The sequence below is a fragment of the Perognathus longimembris genome, chromosome 3, assembly GCF_023159225.1.
Source record: "Perognathus longimembris pacificus isolate PPM17 chromosome 3, ASM2315922v1, whole genome shotgun sequence".
Taxonomy (NCBI): domain Eukaryota; kingdom Metazoa; phylum Chordata; class Mammalia; order Rodentia; family Heteromyidae; genus Perognathus; species Perognathus longimembris.
The window spans coordinates 116877827-116900943 of NC_063163.1; the positions used below are offsets into that span (position 1 = coordinate 116877827).

General features: G+C 58.2%; 1 protein-coding gene across 2 annotated transcripts; it reads right to left on the bottom strand.

Moving 5' to 3' along the window:
• Positions 1 to 10670: 10670 nt before the first annotated feature.
• Positions 10671 to 22716, bottom strand: Tmprss13 (transmembrane serine protease 13). Of its 2 annotated transcripts, XM_048340990.1 has the most exons (13): positions 22468 to 22716; positions 22256 to 22360; positions 20276 to 20314; positions 20059 to 20181; positions 19072 to 19201; positions 18220 to 18312; positions 16880 to 16923; positions 15544 to 15706; positions 14159 to 14331; positions 13253 to 13351; positions 12119 to 12261; positions 11854 to 12006; positions 10671 to 11213 (listed from the first exon to the last, which is right to left on the bottom strand). In XM_048340990.1, exons 1-13 carry the CDS (start codon positions 22601 to 22603, stop codon positions 11187 to 11189), a joined length of 1428 nt encoding a protein of 475 aa, XP_048196947.1. In that variant the 5' UTR covers positions 22604 to 22716; the 3' UTR covers positions 10671 to 11186. The 2 variants fall into 2 exon arrangements, with proteins under 2 accessions (XP_048196947.1, XP_048196948.1); XM_048340991.1 differs by lacking the exon at positions 20276 to 20314.
• Positions 22717 to 23117: the final 401 nt, after the last annotated feature.

The window sequence follows — 23117 nt, forward strand, 5'->3', positions numbered from 1 at the left end:
CAGCCTCTTTCCTGGCAGAGGGTTCCAGGGTTGGGTCAAGTTGCTTCCCAGGGCCCTGCTGGACAGTGCTGGCAGCCTGCCCTTGGGGATGGCCAGGGGAGGTGGTGGGTGACAAGAAGTATCTCAGTCTGTGGGATATAAACAGCCAAGGCTCGACTCTCAAATAGTGCCGTCTTCATGTGGTGTATGACAGCAGCAAAACAACACACAGGCTCTCGGGGAAGGTGGGGGTCATATCTGCCTTGGAGTGGGCAAAGAACCACCTCGGCCTCCTGCCCTTGAGATAAACATGGCCAGGGGTTAGGAGAGATGACCAGGTAGGTGCTGGGCTCTCCCAGAACATTCCGCGGTATGAAGAGCTGCTTTTTTGCTGAGCTCTGGGAACAATGGGGGAAAGGAATGGTTCTTTCTAGCTAAGGAAGGACGGAGATATTTATCAGGTGGATCCAGGTATACATGTGCAATTAGAACATGGCTCAGTGCCCGGGGGAGGTAGCATTTAAGAAACAAGCCGAGAGTCAGAGGGTGTTAAGAAGATGAGGCGACAGAGACAGGAATTGAGGTGTCAGGCAGGGTGGGGAAATGATTCTAACACTAGACACAGAAACAAGGACTTGCAAAGGGCCTGGGGCAGAATTCTCCCCGGTTTGGTCAGGGAGCAGAGAAGGCTGGAGAAAGCCAGGCAGTGTGGGAGTGGTTCCAGCTTTAGTCCTCGAGGCCGTGGGGAACCACAGGGAGGAGCTGGGGTGCAGCTGGGTGTAGAGGGCTTGCCTAGCGTTTGTGGGACCTACGTGCGGAGGACCACGCAGAAGGAGGAAGGGTGGAGGGGCTCGGAAATGGATCTGGATCCCAGCTGACCGGTCTGCTTCTCTAAGCCTGTACAGCCACGGCGGCGTCCGGTGAGAAGGAGAACTGGACCTGGGGCTGTGGATGGCGCGGTGAGGGAGAATCAGCGCCACTGCGGGGCGTGTGAAGGAATGTTCCGTGCCAGGCCTGGCACCGAGCTCTGCAAATCACAGCCCAAAGCCAAGGCCCCGGGCCTGGTCACCCAGCTTCAGGGGGCGACAAAGACCCCTACTCCTGTCCCCTGGAGGCCCGGGGTGCCTCCAGAGGGGTGTTTTGCCTTGGAAGGCTGCAGAAAGGGAGCTCTTGTTCACCAAGATCTACGGTGTATCCACTGACCCTGGCTTAATTGTGCTTACGACAACAGTCCCCTAACCAAGTGTGTGCCCTAAACTCCCTGGCTCAGACAAATCCAGCTCACTTGCAAACTTCTTCGCAGTCCTGGCTCCCTCCCTGCTTCTCTGACCTTCCGTAAACTCCTCCGTCTTCTTCATCAACCATCTGTGTTGGGCCCTTCGTCTCATTTTCCACTTCCTGGACAATCGAACCCACCATCAAGAGTTTTGTTTTGCCCTTTGCTTAGGCCTGATGTCTGTCTCTCCTTCCCAAACTCTCTCTCTCCCTCTCTCTCTTCCCCCACTCTCTCTCCCCGCCACCCCTTGCTTCTGAGACAAGTAATCCCAGGAACTCAGCACCGCTCTTGCTGAACCATCCCCCGTGTGGCAGTCAGCTTTCCATCGCTATAACATAAGCCTAAGACAGATCAGCGTGTGGGTCCCTGGCTTTAGAGACTTCAGTGCGTGATAGCTTGGCCCCATGGCCCCAGGGCGCGCAATGGCACACCTCTTGGTGCGAAGAACGTGGTAGAGAAGAGCTGCTTTGCTGGGCACCGGTGGCTCACGCCTGTCATCCCAGCTACTCAGGAGGCTGAGATCTGAGGACCACGGTTCAAAGCCAACCAGGGCAGGAAAGTCTGTGAGACTCTTATCACCAATAAACCACCACAAAACCAGAAGCGGCGCTGTGGCTCAACGTGGTAGAGCTGTAGCCTTGAGCAGAAAAGCTCAGGGGCAGCACCCAGGCCCTGAGTTCAAGCCCCAAGACCAACAACAACAAACACCAGCATCTTACCTCTGTGTGACCAGGAAACAACGCCCCCCCATGCCGCACTTCTTGCTAATCTCCCTTGTCACCCCAATCCTATAAATGCTGTGCCCCACTCAAGAAGGTCTCCTACAGCCAGGCCCTGGCAGCTCACACCTATAAAACAACTACTCAGGTTCCTTACGTGCAAGATTAGCGCTCTACCACCTGGACCACACCTATACTGCTGGCTTTTTGCTGGCGAATGGAGGCAGTTAATAAAAGCCTCGCAGACTTCTCCGCCTGGGGTTGGCTTTGAGCCTTGATCCTCAGATCTCAGGCTCCTGACAAGCTAGGGTTACACTTGCGAGTCGTCAGTGTCCATCTCTCGAGCTGCTTTTTAAAATGATTATAAAGGCAATGTCCGCAGCGGGGTTACAGTCACATAAGTAATGAGTGCATTTCGTTTTAGACAATGTCACCCCTTCCCTTGCTCTCTCCCAGTTTTCCCCTCCCTTGAGCTGCTTTTAATTAATTAATTAATTTATTTATTTATTTTTTTTTTGCCAGTCCTGGGCCTTGGACTCAGGGCCTGAGCACTGTCCCTGGCTTCCTTTTTGCTCAAGGCTAGCACTCTGCCACTTGAGCCACAGCACCACTTCTGGCCGTTTTCTGTATATGTGGTGCTGGGGAATCGAACCCAGGGCCTCATGTATACGAGGCAAGCTCTCTTGCCACTAGGCCATATCCCCAGCCCAATTGAGGTGCTTTTTATACCAAGGTCTTGGTTATGGGTTTGAGGGGGCGGGGGGGGGGGGGGCGTTGCTGGGGAGAAACCAAAGCATCCAGAATGACAGAAGGCTCAACGTCTTACTCTTTCCAGGGAAAATTTAATTCCTGTGTGAAAATAGCATTATTCCAGGCATGTCAAAGCCTGGATGAGATTTGGAACAGCCAAATGAGAACGCGTGACCCCCTCCCGCCTGCATTGGCCTTTTCCTAGGGAGCGCGCACGGGAGAGAAGCGCGACTTCGTGGCCCTTTGGAGACAAAGATGCTGGAAATTCAAGACTCGGTGGCTCCCTAGACAAGACCCGAATCGCTTCCGGTTCCCGCTGTCTCCTGCACAGGAAAGGCTGACAGCCTGTCAGCCCGCTAGCGCAGGTGCCCGGACTCCCCACCCTGCCCCGGTGCTGGGAGCCAGCGTTCATGGGGAGAGGCACCTGTTTAGCATCAGAAACGGATTCCGACCCGCTAGATACGGGCAGAGCTGCCTGCGGGAGCCGGGGGGGAGTGGGAGCGGCCCGGCGGGGGCCTCCATTCGCTCTTCAGAACCATTTTGCTGCGACACCATCCCCCGCCAGCCCCGTCATGTTTGCAGGGCCAGGGAGATTGATTTGAATAGTCCTGTTCTCTCTTGCATTCCCCGTTCCCATTCTGACCTCAAAGCCGGGTGCAGTTTAGGAACAGAAATAACAATGGCTTAGGGAGGAAGAAGGGAGGGGTAGAATTCTTTATGAGGAAGTCACAGGGCTGGGGATATGGCCTAGTGGTAGAGTGCTCGCCTCGTGTACAGGAAGCCCTGGGTTCGATTCCTCAGCACCACATATATACAAAAGACCAGAAGTGGCGCTGTGGCTCAAGTGACAGAGTGCTAGCTTTGAGCAAAAAGAAGCCAGGGACAGTGCTTGGGCCCTGAGTTCAAGCCCCAGGACTGGCAAAAGAAAGAAAGAAAAAAACCAAAAAACAATGGGAGTCACTACGGGTTTGCAAACCAATCTATCATGAGGGCAGAGAGCTTGATCACAAACTTGCATGTCTGCCCAGGACTGCACAGCAGTGACCAGAGGCCTCCATCTTGGGGCTATAATGTGGTTTTGTCTTGGGAAAAAACACACACACACACACACCAAAAGCTCACCTCTGAAAACACAACATGCAAGAGGCAGGCTGGGCGGGCGGGTCAGCAGACTGTGTGGCCAGGAGGACTCGGGACCCCGCACTCCTCTGCCTGCCTGTCATTCAGTTACCTCTCTGATGTTGCTGCTGTCTGGATGTCCACCATTTAGACCATTATCTCTATTAGATTTTCCTTTTCAGGCCTTGTAAGGACCTGGGAGATGATGGGAGAAACACACTAACCCTCCTGGCCATTCTCCTCCTGAAACATTCATACAGCCCTGGAAGCCCACCTCCTTCCCCTCACAGAGCCTAAGAGAATCCACCCTTGCCTTCCGCTTCCTGAGTCAGGATAAAAAGATGGGACTCGGTGCTCACCTCTGCAATCCCAGCTCCTCAGGAGGCTGAGGTCGGAGGGTTGAATTTGGAAGCCAGACCGGGCAGGAAAGTCTGTGAGACTCTGATCTCCAAGTAACACCACCACCACCCGCGCCACACATACACACCAAGCCAGAAGTGGAGCTCAGTTCAAGTGGTCGATCACTAGACTTCAGCAAAATGACCAGGGACAGTGCCCAGGCCCCGACTGGCATGAGCACACGCATGCGCGCGCACACACACACACACACACACACACACACACACACACACACACACAAAACACTGCAGTAAACTGCATGCCCAAAGCTGTCCCAAACAGCACCACCCAGTCCTCTTGCCACCCGCAGCTCCTGTCCCTTCAAGTGAGCTGGCTCTGGGACTTATTTTGAGCAAGAAGCAGCAGCAGAACTGTCCCTGCTCAGCCCTGTAGAGCGGGCCTAGCACCCAGCCTGCCCTCGCCCTGTGTCTCTCCTTACACCTCCAGCCACGGCCCGAGGACGGGCAAACATTGTTTCCTGCGTGCCAGCCATCTAAGGGCCGGGCAGGCAGGTACTTTTCTGCTCGGAACACACATCTCTCTTCCTCCACTGGTGCTTCCTGCACTGTTACATTAGATTTCTGTCTGTGATAGGAAGAGACGCCTCGTTGGCTGCCCTACGTAGGGACTGGTATGGCCGAGGGGCCCAGCCGGCTTGGAGATTTCTCTGCCACAGTCGTCGGCGTCATCCCGTAGCCCTTGCTAAGTGCCTCCAAGCGGCTGCCCTAGATGCAGAGAGCTCTGAGAGGACGAGGTCGAGGGCCGTGGAGACGGGAGAGGGAGCAGGCTTCCGGCCTCCGGGACGCTCAGATGCAAATCTCCACCTGCGAGTCAAATCCCCATAATCCTTGCCCGCGCAGGTGCGCTCAGACAAGCAGGCCCCCCAGGCCTCGGCGGTCACCACGGGCGTGCGCCAAGCACCACCACCAAGAGGCCTCGCGAGAGCGCAGATTGCTGGGTCCACCCCCAAGGGGTCCTGAGGCCGGGGCGGGGACCACACTTGGAGAGCGAGTGCAGATGTGCACGAACCCACAGTGCTCAGACCGACACACAGGTGCTCCACCCACGCGGCACGCCCAGGCACACCCAGGCACGCCCACTCCCACAGGATCCCTGCCCACGGGCCTGGCTCTTGGGGCTCCAGTCTCTCTTGCCTTCTTTGCATTTTTCAAACGTGGCTCCCGGCGGGGCGCGGGGGACTCAGGCCTGTAATCCTAGCTGCCCAGAGATGTGAGGACGGCGTTTGAAAGCCGATTAAAGGCTCTTATCATCTCCAACGACATGCCAAAAAGCTGGAAGGGGCGCTGTGGCTCAAGTGGGAGAGTGCTAGCCTTGAGCAAAAACAGCTCGGGGACAGTGCCCAGGCCCTGAGTTCAAGCTCAGGGCCAGCACCACACACACACACACACACACACACACACACAAACACACACACACACACACACACATGAAACACTCAAAACTCAGAGAACCAGATGAGCAAAATGAACTAAGCAAATGAATACGCAAAATGGACTCCAAGAGATGGAAACAGGAGGATTTTATTGTTGTCTTGATGTTTAATGTACTAGGTGAATTTCCTTTGGCATACCCCTTGTGGTATATGATTTTGGCACACTGGATATTGTATAGATGCTTATCTGAACTAGGGAAGGGAAAGAAAAATGAGGGAGGGTATAACAAATAAAACAAGAAATGGGGGCTGGGGATATGGCCTAGTGGCAAGAGCGCTTGCCTCCTACACATGAAGCTCTCGGTTCGATTCCCCAGCACCACATATATGGAAAACGGCCAGAAGCGGCGCTGTGGCTCAGGTGGCAGAGTACTAGCCTTGAGCAGGAAGAAGCCAGGGACAGTGCTCAGGCCCTGAGTCCAAGGCCCAGGACTGGCCAAAAAAAGAAAACAAAACAAAAAAAAAACCAAGAAATGTACTCACTACCTTATTATGTAACTGTACCCCCTCTGTACATTACCTTGTCAATAAAATTTAATTTAAAAAAAAAAACTCATGGGGCTGGGAATATGGCCTAGTGGCAAGAGCGCTTGCCTTGTATACATGAAGCCCTGGGTTCTATTCCCCAGCACCACATATATAGAAAATGGCCAGAAGGGGCGCTGTGGCTCAAGTGGCAGAGTGCTAGCCTTGAGCAAAAAGAAGCCAGGGACAGTGCTCAGGCCCTGAGTCCAAGGCCCAGGACTGGCAAAACAAAACAAAACAAAAAAAACAAACCCTCAGAAAACTGCTATTCTTCCAATATTCATTCAAATGCTTCTACAAAGAGAGGTATGGATAAGAGACACATTCAGAAAGCAGTTGGTTGACATGGTTTCAAATTCTACAACCGAGTACTATGCTTTCAGTGGAGTGTCAAAGGCACTCACAATTGTCTGCGAAGATTAATAAATATTCTCTCACTTTCATAGTCTTTGTGAGACTAAATATTCTTCATGTATTTCAACCATACAACAGATTACAACAGATAAAGAATCTGTACATTAAAGAGATTTTCAAAATACATTAATGCTCTTCTTAATTTTTTGAAAAAAATGCTTATTTAATGCAAATGTTACTGTCATCATTTCTTTGAAAGGAATTAGAGAAAATCTAAATAAGGGCAGCAATCAACTCAATGGAGCCCCGTGACTTAAGAGAAAGCACTGCCTAGTCCCCAAATATCAGCCCATTGCTAAAACAAAACAAAACAAGGAAGAAAGTTTGTGCAGAAAAGGGGAGAATTTCCCTAGGCCGTGAAAGTTTTGCCCGCACCCTTCTCTTTTCTGCCGAGGGAAGGGCTGTAAAGATGGAAGAACGGATCTTTCTGCTTCGGCTTCAACAAGCGCCCCCTGGGTCCCGGGGGCCCATTGCCCAACCTGTTTACAGGCGTCTTCATCCGCCCATTTCATCTCACACACGTGGAGGAGATACACCCATCTTACACATGAGGAAGCAGGTTGCCCAAGATGGCATAGCTAAATCAATGCGAACCCGAGATCACCTCGCTGAGGAAGCGGCAGGGCCGGGGGTGCGGAGCCTCCCGGGAGCTCAGATTCCTTTCCACCTCTGGCGTCCTCTCCACCTCTGAGAGGGAAGCGGACGTCTGCAGTGCAGAGCAGTGACGTCTTCTCCCGTGGTGCTCACGTCCCAGGTCCTGCTGGCCGAGAAGGGCGGAGATCGGGCCAGGCCCACACCTTCCTCGAGGGTCTCGGCCTCGTGGCTGACTTCCACAGCCAGCTCCCCTCTGTTCTCCAGGCGGAGCCGTCCCTGGGGATGAAGATGGCTTCCGGGGCCGGGCAGCAGCAGGACCCGTGCCCTCCTCGGAGGCGGGGAATGAACGGCACGTGCCACTCGGCCCCACCCACCCCACGCGGAGGGGACGCCGTGTCCGGGTGACAGCTCGTCACGATTCAGATGGGCGTCCCGGAAACTGTCCGTGGGGAGGTGGAGGAAGGGCCTCCTCCCGCTGCAACGCCCTCCTCCAAGGTTCCAGAAACTTCCCAGGCTAAGCTGCCAGTCACGTGACACTTAGAGGAGCGTGCCCGGCCTCCTCTGTGGGGTCCCCCCCCCCGCCCCCTGCCCTGGAAAGATACACAGAGCCAGATGGCAGTCCCCTGTGCTGTGCGGGGGGCGGGACTCCACCGGGCTGGGGAAAGCAGCTTCTGGAAGCACCGCAGCGGCCTCCACGGCCGGCTCGGCCACTGGTTAGTTGTGTGGCTGGGGGGGGGGGGGGGGGGCTCTGTCACGCCTCCCGGCCTCCGGCTTCCTCGCCCCGACAGCAGGGCACAGTCGCCATGCCAACTCGGCGCTCCCGGTGCGTGGAGGAGGTAACGGGCATCAGGTGCTCCGCACGGCACCTGGCGCCGAGCGAAACAGCTCAGCAGTCATCGTGGTTACGCTCATTACCCCGCCCCCCCCCACGTCCCTCCCCCCCACCCCCCCCCCCCGAGTGCGGCAGGACGAGGCCCGCGCACTGACCAGAAACAACGGCCCTTGGGGTGCTCAGGAAACCCCAGAGGCAGCGGGATCGTCAGCCGGGCTGTCAGTGGCTCCTACGGCAAAGGGCGCCCCCCCCCCCCGCTCTAGCCCAGCTCCCCGCCTCCTGTCACCCTCCCCGGGCTCCCCATCGCCGCTCCCCTCCTTCCTCATGGGACGTCCACGGAACCCCAGCCGTGCATAGAGTTATTCAGAGCTCGTGCTGAGGATCTGGACGCATCCGACAAGGTCTCCGTGCACAGTTGGCCTCCTACACCAGCACACCCCTCCCTGGACCAACGCAGGAAGCCCCGCTACTCTCCCGCCCTCTCCCCGCCCTCTCCCCGCCCTCTCCCCGCCCTCTCCCCGCCTCGCTGATTTCAGGGGCCTTTAGGGAGGTCCTGGAACCAAGGGAGTGTCAAGATTAAAAACATGTCCATGGTGGTGCTGGGGGTTGAACTCGGGACCATGTGAGGAGCAGACCTGAAGACTCCGTGTGTGTGCCTGGCACTGGGTACTCACCCGGGGGGTCACGGGGGCAGAGGCCACTTGCGCAAGTTCTGGCAAAGCTAGGTACAGCATGAGGATGCCATCTTTTAGAAGAGCCAGTAGGAAGGAGCCAAGCGTGTAACTGTAACTACTCGGGAGGCTCGGCTTGAAGCAGCCCTGGCAGACAAGTCCATTCGCCGGCACAGAGCAGGACGCGGGGGTGTGGCCAGCACTGAGGAGCACCAGCCTTGAGCGAGAGCGGGGCCAGACGGCCAACGCTCACACACACACACACACACACACACACACACACACACACACACACACACAGAACGGGAATGCCAGTGGCTCACACCTGTCGTCCTAGCTACTCGGAAGGCTGAAATCTGAGGAGCTCTGGGAGACTCTTATTTCCAATTAGCTGCCAAAGCCGGTAGTGGGGCTATGGCTCAAGTAGTAGAGCACTAGCCTTGAGCCCAGAAAGCTAAGGGGCAGTGCCCAGGACCTGAGTTCAAGCCCCAGCAATGGCGTGTGTGCGCGCGCATACACACAGCCAAAGGGACAGTTTGTGCTGGGGCTGCCTTGTGGCCTTGTGGCAGAGCGCGCAAAGGCCGAGGTAGAGGAGGAAGAAGGGGCAGGCAGGCCCCAGACAGCCTGGCCCCTGCCCCGTGTCTACGGCTGGAGGTCCATTTCAAGCCTCCCTGGCTTTGCAGGGCCTCCCGGGCTCCCCAGGTGTGGCCAGTGGCCCCTTTGCCCACGTTCCAAGCAAGGCGTCCACCCTCCGCCACAACTTCCACCACACAGGGTCACAGGGTCACAACCCCGGTCCCCGAGGGCGCTGACACGCCCGGTGTACCTCCGGAGCGGGGGCACCGCCGTCGTTCGTGAATGGGTGTGCGGTCAGGCGAGCACAGCCCCCATGAGCACCCCCATCCAGGAGGCCGGGACCCCGGAGCCAGAGTCTCCCTCTTCCACGGAGGTTGCCGGTGACACTCTGACAACGGTGGGGGACAGGACTTTTATTGCTGAAGAGGCAGCGGCTGGCGGGACGTTGCCCTCTTCCCCCAGCTGATCGGCCACTCTGGACGCCTGGCTACTCTCGGGGGACAGTCCTGTCCCTGACCGGCTGCCTGCCTGGGCTGGACAGGGCTGAGCCCATCTGCCAGGACCCGCCTTTGGGAATCATCACATCCCCCAGGAGAGGAGACCGGGGCCCCGGAGCGGCGCGGAGCCCGTGCTCCCGAGGACAGCCTGGGGGAGGCTCGGGCCTTCGGCTGGCGCGAAGCCGTCCCAGAACGCTGTGCAGGGGCCCTGGCGACGGCGTGTGCTTTCTCTGCGTGACGCTGTACTCGTTCACGTGGCTCCAGGAGCAAGTGAAAACGGAAAGGCGGAGGAGGCTGGGCACACGCCCCACGGTTCCGGCACCGCCTCCAGATACGAAGGGTGCTGTCCCCCGGCCCTCCCGGGGGCAAGGGCGCTATCTGGGTCTCCAGCCTTAGTGGAAGCCCTAAGGGGCAGGAGCCGTCCACGGGCCCCTGTGATCTGCCTGAGGGCCCAAATGAAGGTTCCCTGAGGACCTGGAGGGGTCCTGCACTGCACTGACTTGGGGTGTCCCTCCAGCGGACCTTGCCAGTCCTTCCCTGGGTCCCTTGAAGCCGGGAACACGTTGCTGGACACTACCGCGGAGTTCTCTGAATCCCGTGGAGTTCTTGGAGTGATGATTGCTAACTCTCAAGACCTTTATCATTTGGGGGGGCGGGGGCGGGGAGAATCTTTAAAAACACATCTACTTCTCTTGCTTAAATATAAAAAATAAAATGCATTTCAAGAACGTGGTGACCGAACAAACCCAGTGAGCTGGAGTTTACAGGTCTCAGGCCGGGCACCTCCCACACAGCCCCGGCCTGGATGCCCACGGCGCCCCCAGAAGCAAGGCGGTGACGTTCACCCGCGCGCAGGCACGGCTTTCCGCTAAGGACGGCCGGGCACAGGGGAGCCGGCGCTCCCTCAAAGCCCACCGTCCATTCCAGGGTCCCACGACACCCCCTGGATTGCTGGGTGTCTGCCCACTCCGGGCTGGTCTCCAAGTCAGAGTCCAAAGAGCAAGAACTTCCGGTGTCCCCTTCCAGGCCCTTCCTCAAGTATCACTTTAGCTCCACCTCCGTCATTCATTCGTGTGTGGACTCCTAGGAACATCCACGGAGCCCAAACTCGGTATCTCCAGAAGGTTCTCAGCCTGGACTTCCCAGCAGGGCTGACGGTTCTGGTTTCTGGAAATCTCGAGGTCGCAGCCGCACACACACATAAAGCACATGCCTGTGCGCACACACGTGCACACACACATACACGCACGCTCTGGCAGAGGCGGCTGACCGTGGAGGTGGGAATAACGAAAGCGCCCGGTGGCCGTTGTCCCAGACGTCATGGAAGGCTTGTCCCTCGGGCCGGAGTCTCCGTAGCAGCCAGTGGCGCGGGGTGGCACTGGTTAAGATTTCTGGAAGCGGACCTCACTCTGAGGAAGAGACCCAAAGCGCAGGGTGAACGTGGGCAGGCAGCACAGAAGCCCACAGGAAGTGGGGCACGGTATCCGTGGGGGGGGGGCTCCCCATTCAGCCCAGTGATCACCTGGCACTGCCTTTGGGAGGAGAGGGGGCCCTCAGGAAGAGAGGCACCCCGAGCTCCGCCTCACTGCTTGTGCAGTGGCTTTCCCCACCCCTCGGGGCTCTGCACTGTTCCGTCCTTGTCCCCAGAGCAGAGGAGAACCAGGCGCAGACTCCCTGGCTTCCTAGCTTTGTGCGGAAGGCGCAGGCAAGGCTGAGTCTGAGCGGGGTCGGCAGAGTTGGGGTACAGTCCTGTCTCACGACACACCACTTCCTGCCGCGGGGGGTGGCCTCGCACGGTCCAGCGGGCCCGTGTGGCCGTCGCTGGTTGAGGAGAGAGGCGCTGGGCTGGCTCTGAGCCGGGGGCCACATCCTTCCCACCTTCCGGGCTCTGTTCTGAGCAAAACAATGCAGGCACGGGGCTCTCCCCCCGGCTGACACTTGACCCTGTCTTGGACATCCCCCAAAGCAAAGGGCTGAGGGGTGCCTTTTCCTGCACCCCCCGGGGGCCCCTGGATACCCCCCCACCCAGCCCCCGGACAGGATTCTCACCTCCATCTTGCTGTAAATCCAGGGGAGGACTTCGGTCACTTTGGTGTAGACACCAGGTTTGTTTTTCTGGCCACAGCCCGTGCCCCAGCTGGTGACCCCCGCCAGATACCAGCGGCTGTTCTGCTCACAGACCAGGGGTCCCCCGCTGTCCCCCTGCAAGGGACGGCCAGCATGTCACCCAGGTGGGGGAGGTGGGTGTGAACACGAAGGGCGGAGCCCCGAGCCCTCCAGCCTCGCCCCATCCCCGGCCCCCCGGCAGCCCCACCTGGCAGGAGTCTCTGCCCCCACGGAGATCCCCGGCGCACATCATCCTCGGGGTGAGGTAGCTGTCGTAGACCGAGTAGTCGTTGCACTTCTGGAAGTCTATGAGGTTGACCTGCACCTCCCTGAGGTAGGGGGATGTCTTCTCTTCAGAGTGGTGAGCACGGGGGGGGGGAAGGGGGGGAGAGGGGAGGCAGTGAGACTCTGGGTGCCTCGTGACCTTTGACCCAGACGGTCAGCACCGTGGCCAGGCCTGCACCCTGCCCAAGAGAGGCTATCTGTGGCAGGACGCTGAGGACCCCCGGATGCGGAATTGGCACACCAGATCCAGCTCGCTGACATGACACAGCCACGCACGTGTGCAAACTCTCAAGCCTAGCCAACGCCCTGGCCCAGGGGATGATGGGGGTCTCCTGCAAAGCACCATGGGGGTTTAGGAAAGCAGGTGTCCTCAAGGGGGGCAGGTCTGGCTGACTTCTGGACAGGTGGGCACACTTAGAACTGAGGAGGAAGTGACCACCCCCCCCCACAGCCACAGAGCTAGTCAGGGATGGGGGGGAGGCCAGAGGAAGCAGCATTCCACCGCACGGGGCCAGGGGAGGGTGGCCCCGGTCCACGGAGCTGGCCTGAGTCTAACGGCTAGGCCCCAGTACCCTCCGGCTCCACACGGGCCATCTTAGACCACTGACATCAGAAAGTCACTGAGCAATCGTGGCTCACGCCTGTCATCCTAGCTACTCGGGAGGCTGAGGTCCGAGGATTGCAGTTCCAAGCCAGCCTGGGCAGGAAAGGCCATGAGACTCTTATCTCTAAATTAGCCAGCACACACACAAAAAAAGCTGAAAGCGGGGTCGTGGTTCCAGTGGTAGAGCACTAGTCTTGCGCACAAACCCCTCAGGCCTCCCCTGCCAGACACCCGCAGCTCTCTACGACGTGTGTTCTCTCTCACTGGTGTGAGCAGCCAATCCAACCTACTCAGCCCATGGAGGACTCCTCGTGGCCTCGGGCACACTCGGGCCCAAGAACACCTACAACCAAATTCATCCCGACAGGCCCTCGTCGCTACACCCAGACACGTGACCTCCGCCGCACCTGTGCGCACAGACACACGCGGCCTAGCCAGCACCCTCGTCCTCACCGTCGGTCTCCCTGGTCTTGCCGAAGCCCGTGATCCAGCAAGTCTCGTTGAGACTGAAGGTTTGTCCGTGCATGGGAAGGCAGGCAGGGTGGACATGAGCTGCAACAAGACCACAAGGCATCAGCGACAGGAATGAGGCTGGAGAGGCTGGGGGGGCACCGGTGAGTAAAAGGCCGTCGGCAGCAGCTCAGGCCTGTAACCCCAGCTCTTCAGGAGGTGGAGATTGGAGCCGACGGTGGTTTGAAGCCAGCCCAGACAAAACGTGAGGGAGGCCCCCGTTGCGTCATTAGTGGGCATCAGTGATACATGGTATTACTTCTATGATTACTTCCACGGCAATATTAACATTTCAATTCTTTGTTCATACTTTCTATTAGTAGTGTTCCCGTGATATTATGTCTACCTATTTCCACTGTGACATTCCACTTCTTTTCATGGGGGAAAAGTAGATTGGTCAGTGCTTTTCCTGAAGTTTGCTCAGAAAGTACCATGACTTCAAGGTGTTCGCCTGCCGCGAGTTTAAGAAACATCTGCCCTGATGTGCAAAAGCCAAAAATCCAGGTCTACATAAATCTTTGGCTATGATTCTCAGACTAACAGCTCCTGTCTGTCTGTCTGTCTGTCAGGGGCCGACCAGAGCCTGCAGAGGGGCAGCCACAGTCAGAAAAGCAATATTCTAATAGCTTTCTTTTGGCTGGAGAAATTTAACTTGTTTGAGAGTCTTAAACCACAGTAAAGGGATGGAGGTAGGTGAGAAATGAAGAGCTTTATGGGTTTTTTGGGGGGGGTCAGTTGTGGGGCTTGAACGCAGGGCCGGGGCGCTGTCCCTGAGCTCTTTTGTTCAAGGCTAGAGCTCCCCTGCTTTGAGCCACAGCTCTACTTCTGGGTTTTGTGGTTAACACTCACCGGACAGGGTCAGGGGCTTGGAGAGCCGCAGGAGGGCGATGTCATAGTCGTCCTGCTCGTCCGTGTAGTTGGCATTGATGATGATCTGGGAGATGGAGGCGGCCTCGGGCAGCTGGTGGAGGTTTCTGGTGCCCGCGTACACCTTCCAGCCCTCCATGATTTTCTCCCGGGTCCTGCCGCAGGCACAAGGCAGCACGGGCCAGTTAGGCAGCGGGCAGAGTGGAGGCATGGGCGGAAGGGGGCAGCAGCACCAGCTCAGAGGCTGGAGGGTGCACGCCAGGGCCTCTAGAGGGAGCCCTGGAGCTTGTGAACCAAGAAGCAAGCCCCTCCCACTGGCCCCTCCCACCGGCCTCCCCTCTCCTCCCCCCCCACCCCCCACCCTCCGGACTGTTCTGAACAGGCTGTTCTGCATCTTGGAAAGATAAAGGGGAAAGGATGAGCAAGGCCTCTGCCTAGCAGTGAATTCCCTCATTGTGTCATTATGGCTGGAGATTCATTATGGCACCGAGATTCAGACGGGACAAAGCGACCACCAGCTGGGGACGGTCAGACGCTGCACGCAAGGCCATCAGCTCCCGGACGCCCCTGCCGAGTCTCAGGCCCCTCTGCTGCGCAATCCGGTTGCAGGAAGCAGCAACAATGAAGCCCGCAGCTTTTTCCTTCATCTCGTTTTGGGGTGGCACTGGAGTCTGAACTCAGGGCTTCATGGGTGCCAGGCAGGTGCTCTATCGCTGAGCCATCTCTCCAGCCCTCATTTTGCACATTCTTTGTTCGTGTGCCAGTCCCAGAGCTTGAACTCGGGGCCTCGATGCTGTGCTTGAGTATTTGTGCTCGAAACAAGCACTCTATCACTTGAGCTACAGCTCCGTTTTGGGCTTGATGTTGGTTAATTGGAGATAAGAGTCGCACAGACTTTCCTACCTGGGCTGGCTTTGAACCACGATGCTGAGACCTCAGTCTATTCAGTGGGAAGGATCACGGGCATGGGCCCTGGCACCGGCTGGCACTGGTTAAGTTTTAGATAGACTCTTGCATTTTTGCTCGGGCCTGCGCCTAGACTGTGATCCACCTATTTTATACTTCCTCTCACAGCCGGGACGGCCGGAGTACACCACCACACCCAGCTTTTTCTGTTGCGATCTCATGCACACCTGCTCTCTAGAAGCAGTGCCTGAAGACCTCTTCCTGCCTGCTGCGCTCTTTCTAGAGGCCACCAGTGGCGTTCTTCTCGTCTTGGAGCCTAACTCAGAACAAGAGCAGCATCGTAGTGGGGGGGGGGGTCTGGGGGCCCAGGCTCCCATCGAAGGCCCCGCCCGGAAGGACACTCCCCAACCCCCCCCCCCCCCCCCCGGCATTGCCTCCCTCCCGGGCCCTCGGGCACTTACACAAAGAAGCAGTGGGCAGCAGTGAGCACCCACTGGGCGTCGATGAGCGTGCCCCCGCAGATGTGGGTGGCCCCAAAGTGCAGACTGACTTGCCAAGGCCACTTGCTCTCCGAGGCCGGCGCCCCGCCCACAATCCGCCCGGCCATGGCCCTCAGGCCGCAGTCTAGGGGCAGAAAACAAACTATGAACTCGACATCTTTCAGAGCCTCTGTTACCCTCCCTGGCTCCAGAGCAGGCTTGGGCAGCCTTGTCCTGTGGGCCACCCACCCATCTGTCCATCCTTCCATCCATCTGTCCTTCCATCGCCCATATATTCAAGTATCCACCCATCCATCCATCCATCCACCCACCCACCCATCCATCCATCTGTCCTTCCATCAGCCCATATATTCAAGCATCCACTCATCCATCCATCCATCCTTCTATCCACCCACCCATCCATCCATCCACCCACTCACTCACTTATCCATCCATCTATCTGTCTACTTATCCTTCTTTCCACCCACCCTACCACCCATCCATCTATCCATCCATCCATCTATCCTTCCATCTGCCCATATATTCAAGCATCCACCCATCCTTCTGTCCACCCACCCATCCATCCACCCACTTATCCATCCACTCATCCTTCTATCCACCCACCCTTCCACCCATCTGTCTATCCATCCATCTACCCATCCATCCATCTATCTACCCATATATTCAAGCATCCACCCATCCATCCATCCCTCCACCCACTCATCCATCCATCTATCCATCCACTCATCCTTCTATCCACCCACCCTTCCATCCACCCATCTTTCTATCCATCCACCCATCCTTCTATCCATCCATGCATGCATCCGTCCATCCATGAGTTACCTCTTTGCTCACCCATCAGCTATGGCATAGCTGTTTCCTGCTTGAGCAAAAATACTACTTGTTGTGTAGATTATTGTGACCATCCAGTAGGAAGTCAGCTTCCTTCCTTCCTTCCTTCTTTCCTGCCTCCCTCCCTCCCTTTCTCCTCCCCTCCCTATCTTCCTTCCTTCTTTGCTTCCTCTGATTTGGCCAACTCTCACTCAGTACCCAGTATTTCAGCACTGTATCTAGGGCTCCACTGGGCTAAGGAAAGCAGTTGGATTCTATCACCCTGAAGCGACCAGCACTGTGACCGGATCTCTCGTTTCCAAACAAAAGAGGTGGCATCCAGCAGTCAGGAGAGGAGAGATGTTCTCCTGGGCTAGCCCAGTGTCTTTCTCTCTACCCCTCACCCTCAACACGGGCCCATGCAGCCAATGCTCTCCCTCCCAAGGCCTCCACCCCTGGCTCCCACAATCCACGAAGAGCATCTTACGGGAGCACTGGAGAGAGATGTACCGCTGGGAAGGGCATTCGGACCTGCAGGAAGAGATGCAGAGGTGAGCGGAGGTCACAGCACCTCCTAGGTCCTGTTCCATACCGCAGAAATGACCCTACGTACGAGGAGTAGAGATTCTGACCTTCCTTCTCCCAGGGGGCATTATCACCACTCTCAATCCCCCTCCCTCCTCCCCTCCCTCCCTCCCCACCCCACACACATTGCCCAGCCCCCATGTTCTTTGAACCTAGGACTTGGTTGTCGCTGTGACTTTGTACGGATTGGCAGGGCCCAGTGGTCCTCTGAGGTAGCTCCGGCCTCTCTGGGAGCCTTTTTCTTCTCTCCCCTCCACAAGTACACAGCACTGGCTGGAGGAGTGTCCCCCGACCTCGCTCAGCTTTGTCTTGTTTTGGGGTGGCACTGGAGTCTGAACTCAGGGCTTCATGGGTGCCAGGCAGGTGCTCTATTGCTGAGCCATCTCTCCAGCCCTCGTTTTGCACATTCTTTGTTCGTGTGCCAGTCCCAGAGCTTGAACTCGGGGCCTCCATGCTGTGCTTGAGGTTTTTGTGCTCGAAACAAGCACTCTATCACTTGAGCTACATCTCCATTTTGGGCTCGATGTTGGTTAATTGGCGATAAGAGTCGCACAGACTTTCCTACCTGGGCTGGCTTTGAACCACGATGCTGAGATGCCATGAGCTGACGAGGCCCAGGAGGCCACTGACCTTCCCAGACGGTCCTTGGAGCCCCAGACTATTGCATCTGGCTGTCTCCCTGTCCCCGCCCCCAACCCCTGTCCCCACGGAGAAGCTCTCCGTCCAAACACCTGGCTGAAGGGGAACCCCGAGGTCTGGTAACTATACTCGACAACCAGGCAAACTCTTGGGGCTTTTCTCACCTCAAAGCCTGTAATCAGACTTTAAATAAGAACTTTGAAGCCGGGTGCCGGTGGCTCACACCGGTCATCCTAGCTACTCGGGAGGCTGAGAGCTGAGGATCATGTTTTGAAGGCAGCCCCCAGTAGGAAAAGTCCATGAGACTCTTATCTCCAGTGAACCAACAAAAAAGCCAGAAGGAGAGCTGTGGCTCAAATGGTAGAGCACTAGCCTTGAGCAAAAGAGTTCAGGGACAGTGGCCAGATCCTACGTTCAAGCCCCAGTACCGGCCCCCCAAAAGATATATGCCAGAACTTCTAAGCGAGGATGTGAAGAGGACTGTGTTTAAGGCGCCCTGAACACCGTGAGGGGCCCCAGGAGGGCAGGGAGGGGGTGCCCCTGGCTCAAACCCCTCCCAGTCCCCTCCCAGCTCACACACAGGTGCTTCAGGCCCTGCTGTACCTGCGCAGGCTTTCCTGGATGGTGGAGTTGTATTCAGAGACAGAGAAACTTCTGACAAAGTCTCTCAGGGCCACTTCGGTTGTCCGGTACGCACTGTAAGAAAGAGAGAAGGGTGAACCCACGCAGACGGAGCACCCCAACTCCTTCAGCTAGCAGAAGAGCACGCCAGCCCTGCAGACAGAAAGGAGACGGCCTCGGTCAGCATGGTGGCCACCCTCCGGGGCGACGCCCAGGCTCAGGACGCCCTGACCCCACCCGCCCGTGTTCCAGCTCAGTAGTGATCTATTGCGGCCCGGGATCAGCAGAATCAACAGCCCGTGCTAGAAATGCACATTTCCGGGCCCTGCCCCAGAGGCTCTGGGAGGCACCCGGCAGCTCCAGGGTTTTTGTTTTTTTGGTGGGACTCGGAGCCTCATGCTTGTGAGGTGGGTTCTTTACCGCTACTGTCACACTTGCAACCCATTTTTTGCACTGGTTATTTTTTATATAGGTGTGTGTGTGTGTGTGTGTGTGTGTGTGTATGTGTGTGTGTGTGTGTGCGCCAGTCCTGGGACTTGAACTCAGAATCTGGTCATTGTCCCTAAGCTTTCTTTATTCAAGGCTGGCGCTCTACCACTTGAGCCACAGCTCCACTTCTGGCTTTTTTGCTGGCGAATAGGCAATAAGAGCCTCATGAACTTTCCTGGCCAGGCTGGCTTTGAACTCTGATTCTCAGATCTCTGCCGCCTGAGTGGCTAGGATGACAGGCGTGAGCCCCGGGCTCCCGGGCAAGGCCTTTTCATTGCCATTGTTCTTTAATGTCATCTTCGGGCCTTGCGCCCGCGCCGCCCTGAGGCCAGACCCTGAGCTCACCTGTCAAAGCCCAGCTGCTGGCAGGTCTTCTTGGAGTCAGAGTTGTTCCAGCTGCTGCTACACACGGGCAGCCACTCGTGGGAGGTGGCAGAGTAGACTTTAAGCAGAGACCGGTCCCAGTCGAACCTCACTGCGGGCACAAGAGGGCAAAGCAGACCCTCAGCACCGGGAAGCCTCAGTCCCTCAAGGGGTGAGCTGCAGGAGGCTCCCGGAAGTGCCTGTCCTGAGCTTCTGGCTGCGGCACTGGAGAGGCCCTGGAGGGGGAGGGCCGGGGATCCACCTGGCAGGACCCAGGAGAGGGGCCAGCCACTAGGAGCTGTCATCCTGAGCTGGCACTGCCATGCCAAAGGAGGTGACAGGGACAAGGTCGATGATCCGACTGGGTGTTCACAGGGCACAGACCCAGTCACTTCCCATCAGGGCAGGGTGCGCATGTGAACGCAGAGGTTACGTGGGCAGTTAAGTTCGCACATATGTGTGCCTGTACCCACGGACGTGCACGCACACACACGCGCGCACATACACACACACACACACACACAACAGGTGCTACACAAATCACACAGGCACAAACTACTGCGGGCCAGGGCTCCAAACAATCTTTGGGCTTTCCTGGGACCTGGAAGGTGACCTGCTGGGTGGACGCAGAGTTAGGGGCGCGGGGAGAGGGGCTCTGTGCACCCCCTCCCTGTCACCTGCCGCTAGCCAGAGCTGTGTTTCTCAGTGTGATCTTCAGCCTCTGTTGGTAGAGCCAGCCCATCTTATCCAACGGACTCCATCTTGAAACCAGGACACGGAAGCCCAGAGGCAGCAAGAGACCCGGCCCAGGAGCCCCCGCGCCAAACCTCAGTCGGCCATAACTAGAACCCAGACCATCCCGCTTGAGCTGTTACGTGGCCGGCAGTACAGTTCATGGTTGGCTAGAGTACAGACACACGTGTGCACTCACCAACACACACAGACACTTCCGTTCACCCAGCTCCTTACCGCAGCCCAGCTCGTCGCTCCTGAGCTTGCAGTCTACCACCCCGTCGCAGCGGACGGCGTGCTTGGGGCAGCTCTCCAGGGGCTCCTTGTACTTGATGCCCGTGTGGCCCCTCCAGAAGTAGACTGGAAAACAAGAGGCAAGCGGCAGCATCACCACCAGCCCCAGAGAGACGGCACGCTCGGCAGCCCAGGGCCCTGGGGGTTCGGAGGCACCGACCTGCAATCCCTCTCGGACTCTGGGGCTCCCGTCCCCCATCTGTGTGGAGAGAAAAGCTGCTCAGGGGTGCTCCAGAAGGTTCTAAGAAGCTCTTGCAAGCAGGGCAGCCACCAGAAGAGGGAGACAGAGAGCCAGACAGAGACAGAGGGGGGCGGACGCCTGGGTGCTGCTCCCGGTTAGACGGGGAGCCCGGTTAGAAGGGGAGCCGCCGTGTGAGGCTCTCGTCCTGACTCTGCTGCCCAGCTCCTCCGTGACCCCCACAAACCCCACCACCGCTCCGTGCCGAAGGAGCCCCCGGGGAAGCGTGAACGGCCTTTGGGGGTGCGGTGCCCACTGCTTTCACGGAGCAGGGCGGCCCGGGCGGGGGGTGGGGTGGGGGGAAGGGGGGGAGGGGGTGCAGGGCGGGCGGGAGCCCCACAGGAAGTGCCCCGTGGCTGACGCGCGTCCAGGTCTGCAGGCCTTTCTGTGAATCACGGCAGTGACTGGCTAGCAGATGGGTAAACCGAGGCTTGGAATGTTAATGAGCCCGCCGAAGGCACGCAGCTGGCGAGAGGCAGAGGTGATTGTCCCGAAGGAATGCGGGGAGCTGAGCCGGGCCCCGCCCCACCAGGCCGCCTCCCCGGCATGCGAAGCTCCCTGCCACGTGGCCCGGCCTTACCAAGTCACACAGAGCCCCCCCCCCCCCATGTGTATGTCCCCTCGGGAAGTGGGTCCCTCCCCTCTCCTCCACCCAGCCTCTCCCTCCTGGCCCCCCATGTTTCTGGTCGCTGTCTATCCGCTCTGATGTTCTGTCTTGGTCACAGTTGTCTTGTTCTCCTCCCCCCCCCCCCACCGCCGGCCTCCACACCCGGGCCTGGATGGCGTCACCTCTTCTACACAGCTACCCTCAAACGCTTTTGGCTTGAGCTGTTTCCAGGGCTGTCGCCATTGACTGAATATCACTGGGAGGCTTGCTTTCCATTTGCGTGCGTGTGTGTGTGTGTGTGTGTGTGTGTGTGTGTGTACCCACCAATCCTGGGACTTGAACTCTGGACCTGGGCACTGTCCCTGAGCTTCTTTTTCTCAAGGTCAGCACTCTACCACTTGACTGACAGAGCCACTTCCGGCTTTTTTCTAGGCAGTTTACTAGAGATAAGAGTCTCACGGACTTTCCTGCCCGGGCTGGCTTTGAACCACGATCTTCACATCTCAGCCTCCTGAGTAGCTAGGATTACAGGCGTGAGCCACCGGTGCGGGGAAGCTCGCTTTCTTCTTGCTGGCTTTTCCTCCCCGTCCCCCTTCCCTTCCTCTCTCTATTCCCCTACCGGGTATTGGGGCTTGAACTCAGGGTCTCGCATTTGCCAGGCAAATGCTTTACCGCTTGAGCCACGCCTCCGTCTCTCTTTCGAGTTAGCTATTTTTTTTTTTTTGCCTTGGTCTGGGATCACTCTACCTCTATGCAGCCTGCGTGGTGGAATCCCAGACTCGTACCACCGCCCTCGGTTTATCGATCGCGCTGGGGTCTTCTAATATTGTCGCCTGGGCTGAGGCGACACTGTGACCCTCCCCGTCTCCCTCTGCTAAGTGGCTGGGATGGCAAGCACGGGGCTCCGTGCTCAGCCGCCGTTGGTTTGTGTTCACAGGTAGACTGTGTCAGAGTGAGATTGTGCCAGGCGTGCGTCAGCGTTTCACGAGTCCGCATGGCCCGGGGAGGTTGGGATGCGATTGTGCGGTAAGCCGATCGCAGGGTGAGCACCCTCCGTGCTCCACAGCCCGGGTGTGCGTGTGTGTGTGTGTGTGTGTGTGTGCACACGCATGCCCGTGCACAGGAAGGAGCGGCACCGATGGCCCCGAGCCAGGCCCCCAGTGTCCCACACCCCACGCAGCCCGTGGTTCCCCGGGGGTGAGCGTGGGGTCCCCGGGGCCTGCGGCACGCTCCCATGCCCAGGCCCATTCTCACCAGCCCCCTCCAGCCCCCGCCCTGCTCCCCTGGCGACTCACAGAGGAGGATGAGCGCCACCACCAGGGCGATGAGGAGAAGGACGCACGCGATGAGCGGCAGCTGCTTCTGGGTCTCCTTCCAGGAGATCTTGGGCAGGCTGGGACCTAGGGGCAGCACGGCGGGGAAAGGGAGGCTGCTGGGACCCAGTCCAAGGGTGGAGGCGGGAGAGAGGGCACCCCCCACCCACCCCGCACCCCCTCCCCGCCCTTACCTGAGCTCTCCCGGCTGGCCGGCGCTGACCTGGCGGGGCCTCCCCGGACCGGGACGGCCGCCAGCGGCGTGGCGCGAACCAGGTACACCCTGCTTGGAGACGTCATGCACGTTGAGCCGGGAGATGATGATCCCATGGACGATGACCTGGAAGGGGCCCCCGGAGCCGGGGACGCCCGGGCCAAGGATGCCCGGGCTGGGGATGTCCTTGCTGGAGGTGAGGTCCGTGCTGGGGAAGCATTCTGCAAACAAGAGCAAAGGGCGGCGTCCCTCACACTGCGCCCAGCCAGCTGCAGGCCCCGCCCGGCAGGTGCAAAGGCTCTGGGGCACGTGACCGGCGGGGGGGGGGGCCTTCTCCCCTCCAGCAGTCCCTTCCTGGGACCTACAGAAGAACTCGGGGTGCCTGCTGAGGCTACGTGTGCGGAGGGAGCGTCAAGGGGAGAGGCTGCAGAGCTGAGCGCTCATATGAAGGAAAGGTACCCCCCAACGGGGAGGCCCCCCCCGCCCGCATCTGCCCTCACCCTGCACCCCCATCTTTTGCTTGCATGTACGTCGTAAGATGGTGGGCACTCGCTGGCCACCGTGACGCGTGCCTGTAATCCCGGCACTCGGGAGGCAGAGGCAGGAAGATCGAGAGTGTGTGAGCCCAGC